Consider the following 10,762-nt stretch of genomic DNA (forward strand, 5'->3'; position numbering starts at 1 on the left):
ATAATTCATTATATTTGCTCCAGTTATTACTGCTTATGTTATGTTATTATAGTATATATATTTCATGCTAATCTTGTATACATGCTTCTAACTTTTGCTAACTTTTTTCATTTAATTTTGGATAAATGTTACAGAAATGTTGCTGAATCTGCCTTGTAAGTATTTGTTTTAAGAATGTTTTACTAATTATAATAATTATATTATTAATTATTACTTATTATACTTTATAGTTATTGTCACAATTTTTCATTACTGGAGCATCAGCATGCTGACGACATGTGTCTTGCTTTGTTGTTCCTATACGCTCTCGATATTTTTCCCCCATAAAAAATTATTTATTGGTTTTAGTTTATATAATTTAACTTTCTCCATTTGATTCAAATTAAATTCATTGTTATATTATGTGTATGTAAACATGAATGAAATACTGTAATATTGGCTTGGAGAATTCTAACTTTTCTTGGTGTATTATCAATTATATATACACTAATTGCAGTATGATTACACATATCATTTTTTTAACAATAATAAAATCTTTCAATGAAGGCTCGTTCACAATAAAATGTTTTCTTCCAGTAAAGACTATTCAACATGTTTAAAACTCAAATACTCTTTCATTATCAGATGTGCTTTGGAAAATGAAAAATCACAAAATATCTGGCTACAAGAATCACTTCAAAGGGAACAAGAAACTAGGAAGAGACTGCAGCACGCCCTTGATGAAGAACATGACATGAGCAGCGATGCTATCCAACGGGAGCAAGGCCTCATTAAGGTTGGTTGGTTTTAAACCCAGTCATGCATGTCTATGGTGCGAATAATATGCTGTTGTATTATAGTGATGCGTTGAAATGTTGAAATTTATGTTCCCTTTGTTTTATTTTTTATGTTGTTTTGTAGTAAAATCAGACCAACATTTTTATTGTCATGGACAGTCGGCTTTGCTTCTTTGTTTGTGTCAGTTTCTGAATTTGGGGAGTTAATAAATAATTATAGTCAATAATTTACATACACTAAAATTAGAAGGGAAAAATAAGATTTCCACTTTGTAAACTACAGTGTCTGGGGCGTGAGGAACAACAGCTATTGGGCTGTTACATGTGTGTGTATGCTTGAGGACAGTAGTTTATAGTTGAGGTGGGCTTATCATTGAGGTGGGTTTAGCATTGAGGTGGGCTTTTCATTGAGGTGGATTTGTTTGATATTTGCTCTGTGCTATATTGTAAAGGTGTAGTCTAGTTGGGTAGTTTCATTGTTAGTATGCAGCTTCAGAATGAATTATGCTTTTAAAATAATAACAGAACTTGCGAAAAGAACTTGAACGAGAACGAAGCAATGTCGTCAACAACAACAGTTTGCTGGAACAAGAAAAAGTGAAGAATCAAGGACTACGTCAAGAGTTGGAACTAGAGAAGAAGAAAACATCAACAAGGCTAGGCTCCGAGAAAGGCAAAGTGTCAGATTTGCAAGGGCTATTGGAGGTGGAAAAGGCACGCTCGCATGATCTAGGCTTAGCTGTACAGGTATAATTTTAGTGTGGCTATTTTGTTATGCATGTTTTGTATTGTATGAAGGTATGCATAGCGGAATTAATTTGGTATAAATAATTGTCCACCTAAACCCCTTATTTTGAACAGAAGACACCGAAAGGGCACGCTTTCCTATGAAATAAACCAACCCTTAATAAGGTTCTACTATAAAATATATGTATATTCCAGATTTACTCATTTAATTCTTGATTGATTTTTGATAATGAAATAAAATCCAATCAAATATATTATACTATAATTTACCTCAAATTATCATGACCCATAATCTACTCTAAAATCATAATCATTTTCTTTTAGAAAAGTGCTGTCTACACATCAAACTAGTTTGACAAAATGTGTTATGCCCAAATATGGTAGTGATATGACATTATCATGTCCATATATGGGCACATTTGTTTTGTCACATAAAGTTTAATAGTGTAGACAGAACTTTAAGTTGTCTGGTCTATTCCTATTTTGTCATTTCATTAAACAGAATATTTTGTTTTTTTCTGAAGCGTTTACAAGCTCTTAACAGTAAACTGCAAGATTCCGTAGAAGAGGAACGTAGTGTTTTCACAGACACATCAATCGAAGATAAGAAAGCTATCAACGATTTACAAATGCAACTAAGCTCTGAGAAAGCCAGATCACTGGACCTAAAGGCAGCTATTCAAAGACTACAGAACACACTTACCTCCCTGGAAGAAGAGTTGGAATCGGAGAGAAGGAAAGGCTTGGAAAATGTGAACAGAGAGAAACTAGTGATCAAGCAATTCAAACAAAATTTGGATACTATCACTGTACGTTAACTACATTTAGGCTCCATGTCAAAACTACATTTTGTTTACTCTCTAACCTGTCTATGCAATTATTTAGAAAGTTATTTTCTTTTTCTTGTACACATTTGTATTAAATTGACTGAAATAAACTTCTACATTGAAACAAATTAAAATCATACGTTATTTCAGTAGAAAAGGCAGTTACTGCAGTAGAATAGTTTTAATATGATATTTTGAATTCCAAATTGGTTTTTTTAATGTGTTTAGGCACATGTGACCAAGGATTACCAATAGTGAATTAATCACTGTCACTGTCAGATAGGTGGCAATCCCCCTGAAATAAATGAATAAATAAATAAAAGTCATTTATGAAGGAGTTTATTTATATATTTATCTAGCACTGAATCAACATGCATAAAATCAATAGACCTATTTTTTTTAGTAGTAGGGCTGTAGCTTGGTGGTTAACATGCTTGCCTTCCATTCCCAAGGTCCAGGGTTCAATCCTAACCTGGTGCAGGGTTGTAACTCAACTCCATTCTCTAAGCTTATAAGCATAATCAATTATAAAACAGTTTATCCAAACAAAAAAAGAACATTAATATTGTAATGTTATTTATTTTAAACAGGCTCAAAATGTTAGTTTAACAAACCAAATTGAGAAAGAGCGTAAATGTACATTACACATGCAGCATGAACGGGACCAGTTGCAAGCAAGTCTTCTTAAGCAACAAGAACGAGAACAAGAGAAGGATTTCCAAAGGGAAAAGGAAAGAGAGGTGGAAAGGTTACGAGAAGTTGAACGAAGACGAGAAAAAGAAATTGAGCAGAGAAAACAGGTACAGTACAATTATATTGAGCTCTATAATATCAGCCAAAAATGTATGCCCAAATATGGTAGTGATATGACTTCATCATGTCCATATATGGGCACATCACATTTTTTTAGATTTAGATGTGTTTTGTTAGTGTACATGTTTTAGATGTTTTTGTCAATTGTTTTCTTTCCCATATTTCAAAAATTAAGCACAGTATTGTCTCCTGAAATGTAACCAAAAAATATCTATTCTGTAAATTGTTTCTGAATTTAAAATTATCATATAGGAAATATCCACTTTTATGTTTGTTACCTAAAAAATCGTTTGAATAAAAATTTGTTTGGTGATGTATTTTTTTCACACCTTTGGAACTCTACAGAATATGAGTTGCCCAAATGCTCTTTTGTTCGTTTCATATGAAAGTGTCCCCTGAATAAGGGTGTCACAAAGGAGTTCTATTGTATTTTGAAAAGATAGTGTAACAAATGTATTATTCGTAAAAAATTAATTCAATGTTGATTGAATGTGAGAAAATTGAAGCCAAGCCAAATTGTATGTTGTAACTCGTTTTCTGAGACAATACTTTGCTGTATTTACACCTTGTAAGTCTATGTTTTAGTCATATCACTATTAAATATTCAACTTGTCTTTTCGCACTCAATTTTGTAAATTTTATTCTGTTCACATTTTATCTAAATATGAAAAATTCTATGTAAATGTCTCACAAAACCATTTCACTGAATTAACTTGTTGTGTGCATTGTATCATTAACTTTAAAAACAATATTATAGTTGCTCAAATGTATAGAACCATTTGCTCTGAAGCTGTGAAAGTAAGATTTCCATGATATACTTTATATCTTGGAAAAATTTCATTTAGCTTCGATTTTGTATAGATGACAAATTTCGTTTTTGTAAAAGCTGCATTAACATCTGCATTAACACTCCGCAGTCAGTTGAGAATGATCTCTGATAGAGATCAAAACGTCCGAGTAAGTACACCGTTAATTGGTAGCTTTTACAAAAACGAAATTTGTCATCTATACTTTATATCCATTATAAGTCATTACATTTTTTGGTTGAAACTGCCATTTTAATTTTGCATAATAGTTATTCAATTTGACCTCAAATTTTATGCAAAATCTGTATAGCAACTACATTATTGGCCTTTCCTGTTTTGTGAACACCAATAATTCAAAATCGTGCAGGGCCTCTGGACACATTAATATATTATCCCAATTTCGCCATTCTTCCTATAGCGAGATTGCGAAATGGAGAAGGAATTAAACTCGCAAGCGTTGCATACCTTAGAACAGGAGAACGAAGATCTCCACGAGGAGTTAAAACGGCACGAAGCGCAGAAGAAATCCATCGAAGAAGACACTAAAAGATTAAAACAATCCATACCACAAAATGTGACTGATTGGGATATGCAAGAAGATGAAATGGTATGGTGATGCGGCTCAGCTAACAACAATACACTATTCACACTTTATTATGCTTTTTAAAGCTCTGTCTACACTATCAAACTTTATGTGATGTGCCCATATATGGACATGATGATGTCATACTGATCACATCACACTTTTTTTGTCAAACTAGTTTAATAGTGTAAATAGAGTTTTATATCTATTTCAAATTCTTATTTTTTAGTTTATAGTTATTTTTTACCAATATTTTTTTGCACTAAATTTGTGTTTTATTTTGCTGTGTACATTGCATGCTAGATTTCATTTTGCTATTACACACAGCACCCTGGTATTCTATATGGCATTATTTTCCAGTTCTGTACAACAGCATCACATGTGCAGTGGACATTAAAACATGTGATCATGGTACTTGCCTATGACTAACAACTAATATTTTGCTTCTTTAAATTTCATTTCACAGAATAATAGTTTCTGATCTTGTTTTAATAATGTTTAATTACATTATAGAATGGTATTATAGTTATGGTGTATTTTGGGCAATCCCAACCTCTACCTTCAAAAATAATTAGATGACTTTGTAACTATTCACCAAAGTTCCTAAAAATTCTTTCTGTTGTATATAACAGTTGGAAATTTCCATCTAAATCACTAATTAATGCTTTAATATTATTCAGAATAGGGCTACTAACTAATTACTTGGCTTTACTATAAGGTTTTCAATTGCTGGTGCATGGGTGTAAAAGTAAACAGTAATAATATATTGAAACTATTCAAAAACATTGCTGTTGCTGTATTGTGAAAATTGCATTTATGTCTTGGAAAGACATCTGTCCCAGGGCAGTTTTTAAATGTAGCTTAAATCCTTCCCAGTGCAATTCTGGTCATTTTAACCCATGTGTAGGCATGCAATAAATGTGTATAGCAGACAACCATTAAAACACTCTACCTTACAGAACTATCGGATAACCATTTATGCTGCCTTTGATGAAAAAAATTGTAATCAGATCACGTCATGATTAGTAAAGAGCAATAATATTATTGAGCATGATGTCCAAAAATATTATTTTTTCAAAGACAGCATACATTTCTATCCTATAGTTGAACTAAAATGAAAACTTTTCTAATTTCTGTTGCTTTAATAATTAATAGGATATGAACAAAAGTTTGAGTGGACGTCACTCTGATAGTCTGCAAGCCCGTCTAGAGCTTCACAAGGCACAGCTTGAGACCATCCGCCAGAAGCTGCAACTGATTGCTGTCAAGCAGACAGAGACTTTACAAGATGTACAGACCTCTGCACAGTGGTCACCAGATCTTCAGGAGGATTTGCAAAGTTTAAAGAGGTCGTTGACACAATCCCAAGCTGAACTACAACAAGTTCATGCTGCGTTGACTATACAGTCTGAGGTAAGATATATTCAAATGAATGATAAGATTTGTTTTTTTGTGTTGAAAGTTTCATCTAAAAAATGTTTTCTTGCAACTTGGTACATTTGAATATTAAAAAAAATTGGAACTCGGGGGCTGACAACCTTTCAGTCACCAGTGTGGGATTCATGCCTTTAGACAATCTTGGGTTTGGTGGCTATAGTGTAATCCAATAAGGTACTGCTCCAACAACAGTCATCCTAACAAGTTCAACTTTATGTTTGAGGAGCGAAAACAAACACTAAATTTATTCTTCCATAAGAGTGTGTATGCATGCATATTAGAATAACTATAAATTCTAATTCATTTGCACTGATGTGTTAGTTTTGCTTGAAAGCTCTGCACATTTTTCTGGCTCTTTATTGTTTTGATCTAGGTTTTTGCTTATTTTATTTCCATTGAGATCTAGCCACTGATACAGCATTCTCTTTTTTTTAGTAATTTGCCTTTGTATTTATAAATTCTAATACAGGTAGCTTTTAAGAAACACACACTACAGGTTTTGTGTTTGCTAAAGGTAAATAACAATGTAAATTATTTTTAGGGTGAGCCTCTGTTGAGTTCTCCAACATCGTTCCGCCTCAACGAACGCATCCTTCATCAAAATGCCAATCTTAGTAATTTTGTAGCCAGGCTAAGTGAAGAAAAGACCGAGCTACGAACTTCTTTAAATAAATTGGAGCAAGAGCTCTGGAAAACAAAAGACAGGGAGGATTTGGTGAGTCTATTTGACAACATTAACAGTCTTAATCGATATGATTGTTGTGTTTGAAGAAGATGGTGAACCAGCACCTTATTTGGGCATTATAAATTATTTTATTTTATTTGTGTGAGGAAATCAATTTTTATGTATAGTATTATATTTTTTAAATAGTTATGATTTGGAGCAGTTATGAATATATCTTAATATCTTTCCATTTTTATGTTAAGATTGATCAGCAAAATCGTCGAGAAGTAGAGGAACAATTTGCAAATGAAAGAGCATCTATTGCAGATGAATGGTACTCAATACGGGAAGCTAAATTAGACCTGGCAAGAATGAAAGCTGAATCGCAAACAAGCGTCCGATCCAGTGAACATCAACAAGCCAAGGTATAGTAGTGCAATGCAATATTTTTTTTTTTATTTGCCAAAAAGAGAATGCTTTCTTTGTTTTTTTGTTTGCACGATAGCATCCACAATTTTATTTATTTCTTTTTTTTTATGGTGTGATTTTAGTGCATAGATCACGTCTATTGATTGTGTACTTCCAACATTTTATGGAATCTTCCATTTACTTTTTGGTCTGTCTATTGTGAATATTTGGTCAAAATCTGTTGAGTAGTTTCTAAAAGATAATATCTAGTGTTATTAACATTAGCATGCATTTAGAGTGTTTTAAATTTTAGAAGTAAAATGTTGATTTTGTTCATCTTTACTGTTATTTTCATAATCTTAATCTTAACAGATGCAACGACTTTATGGAAAATATTTGCGAGCAGAAAGTTTCCGCAAAGCCTTGACATATCAGAAGAAATACCTGTTACTCCTTCTCGGAGGATTCCAAGACTGTGAACAGGCAACGTTAGCGCTGATAGCCAAGATGGGTGCTTTCCCATCGCCAGACGATGTACAGAGACGTTCACGCCACAGCCGTGGATTCATGCGGTTTAGGAGTGCAGTTAGAGTTGTAATAGCTGTTCAAAGGTAAGAATATAAAGCTCTACACTATCAAACTTTATGTTGTATATCAAAAAATGGGATGTGCCCATATATGGACATGATGATGTCATCAGTACCATATTTGGAAATATCAATACCATATTTGGGCACATCACACTTTTTTTTGTCAAACTTGGAGCTTTTGATAGCTTCATAGAATTACAATTCCTGCATGCTGAAGATTTTCCTTAATAATTTTTGAAACATAACTGTAATTAAAAAAAACTATGATCCGCTAAGAATATAACATAATTATTTCCAGTAATTATTAATCCCATACCTATAGTATATGATATTACCGAAAATTAGATTTCGTTTTCTGATCCAATAACAACTATCAAACACTATCAAACTTTATGTGACAAAAAATGTGATGTGCCCATATATAGACAGGATGATGTCATATCACTACCATATTTGGGTACATCACACTTTTAGGTCAAATAGTTTGATAGTGTAGACATAGCTTAAGATGGTCAAGCAGCTATAGTCCTCTTGCACTTTATATCATACAACAACATTTATTTTAATCTGTAGACTAAAATTCTTGGTCAAGAAATGGAAGCGTGCAACCAAAATTGGTTCTCCAGTAATGACAGGTGCAACATCCTCAAGTAGCTCACATAGTTCTGGTGCTAGAGCCAACATCCGATCATACGGTGATGCTTCCTCAGCAGCTTACAGAACTAGCACGTACACTTCACCAGTACGGAGATCACTTGACAGAGATTTTACAGAAGCATCGCCACCAGTGAGGGAATGGAGTGACAGGAGTTCTTATTCTCTTCCAGGGTTAGTCTGCTGTATTTATATTTCTTCACCAGGGTTGGATTCACTCTTGTATAGTCACTCTTATTATGGTTTGGCTCTATGAATGAAGATCACAACTTTCTGCTGCAACAAATCACCAAATAAAAGTGGAGTGGCTAAAGCTCTGTCTACATTATCAAACTTTATGTGACAAAAAAAATGTGATGTGCCCATGGATACGATGTCATATCACTATCATATTTGGGGACATCACACTTTTTTTGTCAAACTAGTTTAGACAGAGCTTAACATGGATCAGTCAACAACCTCATGTGGTAGAAAATTCTCAAAAGCTAAACGTGCATTAGAACCATTAGTTATCACCATTAAATATCACTTTTCCGCTAAGTAGAACTAATACCAAATGGCACATGATGCCTAATTAACAAATCGAATGGTAAGGATACAAGGTGTGTTATAGAATAGGATTTGAATTTCATGTAATGTGTAGTGCCAAGCAACCATTTATAATATAATAATATTCATACTCACTGCATCACTTGATACATTTTTAATATTCTCAATTGTATGTAAATATGTAAATAAATAATTATTATTTGTAGAAGTTCAAGAAATCCTGCCAATTTGTTATATGCTGGTTCCGGAGACCCAGAATCTTCACTCTCGGATTATATTCGTCGACTGGAAACACTACAAGACCGGTTACAAGTTGGGCAAGACCAACCAGGTATGTTGATGTAATTCCTTCTTAGGACATTTGGTAGTCATAAATAATGATTACTCCAAAGCTAGCTAAATAATTATATAGAAAGTTTAAAGATTAACACTTTTAGTTACTGTAGTAGAATAATTTCAACAGGCCTGGTTAGAGCTTGGATGGGAGACCAATATCGAATATCGGGTGCTGTATATGGAGCTGGGGTCCCATTAGGCATTTGAAATCAGCACTGCTGACTCTTATGGCAGCCCCTGCATCTAGTATCTGCCTCAGACGTATTGGCTTATGCCTTTCCTCTGGTCAAGGTGGGCACTGGACGAGAGAAGCCCTTGATCAATGTTAGGACCAATCAAGGTGCTTTAAACAGTCCTGGCTTTGTTTGTATCAAACCTGTTAGTGGTGGTAATTATCGCTGTTGGTTTCGATTGAGTAAAATAAAAAATGAATTTTTTTTTATAGGTGATTTACCCAGGTCATCTCTATACACATATTCCAGTAGTAGGTAACAAAGGGTTTGAAGCTGCATTATGTACAATGATTTGTAAATGTATATTAACTGTATAAAAAATCAAGTTTGATGAATTGTTGAGTGTATTTAAAACATTGGGCTTTTCAAAATAAATTGTACATTTCTGTTTAATTGGATAGTTTGTGGGTACTTAATCAATTGCAATATTTAATTTTAATTCAATTTCTGGCGATTGTAAAATACGATATGTAAATATGTTTTCAAAAAATCAGTTTTTACAGTCATAATACACCTTGTACAGCATGTATTTTAAAATTAATAATTGCATTTTCTTATATCTAATTGATAATACTTTACTTTAATGAAGTTTTCATTCATTAAATTGTTCATTGTTCATAACATAATGTTGTGCTGGCTGCGGTATTAACTACGCTGAGTAATTCTCTTGCCATTGGTGTTGGCATACCCAACTCTCAGTACTGTATCGCTTGTTGGTATTTGTAGATTAAATTGCCTTAATTCATTGTATAAAACCAAATAATACAGTTAGTAACGAATGGTTTTATACATACATTACAGAAACGTGGTAAAAGTCTCCTTCTTACGTAGTCTACGTTTTCTAATGGACCAACATTCTTGAAAGTAAAATGAAACAGTAATTATGAATTTTTTAAAGTATTTTTAAAATGTTAATTATAGTAGCTTAAATAGGAAAATGGAAATTATGGTGTTTAAATAAAATGGTGCGTGGTTTTTAACAAAATGTTTATATTGTAACATATTTATGTTATAGTTTAAAAAGTCAGTACCGTACTCATGATTCATTCATTTTTTCACTGTTTATATTGTCTAAATTATTTTACGAAAAACGACCAAAATACCATCCTCAGCTCATCCTGGGATGAGCATTTTAATTCTATACATAATAAGTCGATATTTTGGTCATTTTTCGTAAAAAATCCCTGTACTATAGCACAGGGAAATTTTCGAAAAATGGATGTGCGCAGAATGAAATAATCTGTTCTGAGCATGTTATCTCTATACATAATAAGTCGCTATTTTGGTAATTTTTCGTAAAAAATCCCTGTACTATAGCACAGGGAAATTTTCGAAAAAT

At 32.9% G+C, this 10,762-nt stretch overlaps 1 protein-coding gene across 3 annotated transcripts in view; it reads left to right on the top strand.

Moving 5' to 3' along the window:
• Positions 1 to 10,423, top strand: part of LOC144840549 (uncharacterized) — a 50,587-nt gene extending 40,164 nt beyond the window's left edge. The window contains exons 31-43 of one of the 3 annotated variants that reach the window (XM_078696391.1): positions 135 to 155; positions 625 to 775; positions 1,302 to 1,523; positions 2,048 to 2,332; positions 2,941 to 3,150; positions 4,388 to 4,576; positions 5,708 to 5,965; positions 6,531 to 6,704; positions 6,917 to 7,078; positions 7,434 to 7,672; positions 8,225 to 8,479; positions 9,061 to 9,185; positions 9,636 to 10,423. In XM_078696391.1, the coding sequence (XP_078552517.1) occupies positions 135 to 155; positions 625 to 775; positions 1,302 to 1,523; positions 2,048 to 2,332; positions 2,941 to 3,150; positions 4,388 to 4,576; positions 5,708 to 5,965; positions 6,531 to 6,704; positions 6,917 to 7,078; positions 7,434 to 7,672; positions 8,225 to 8,479; positions 9,061 to 9,185; positions 9,636 to 9,682 (2,338 nt within the window). In that variant the 3' untranslated portion in view covers positions 9,683 to 10,423. The remainder of the gene's footprint in view (positions 1 to 134; positions 156 to 624; positions 776 to 1,301; positions 1,524 to 2,047; positions 2,333 to 2,940; positions 3,151 to 4,387; positions 4,577 to 5,707; positions 5,966 to 6,530; positions 6,705 to 6,916; positions 7,079 to 7,433; positions 7,673 to 8,224; positions 8,480 to 9,060; positions 9,186 to 9,635) is intronic. The other 2 variants (XM_078696393.1, XM_078696392.1) reach the window with 2 other exon arrangements.
• The last annotated feature ends 339 nt before the right edge of the window (positions 10,424 to 10,762 follow it).

The sequence above is a fragment of the Antedon bifida genome, chromosome 4 (assembly GCF_963402885.1).
Source record: "Antedon bifida chromosome 4, ecAntBifi1.1, whole genome shotgun sequence".
Classification (NCBI taxonomy): Eukaryota; Metazoa; Echinodermata; class Crinoidea; order Comatulida; family Antedonidae; genus Antedon; species Antedon bifida.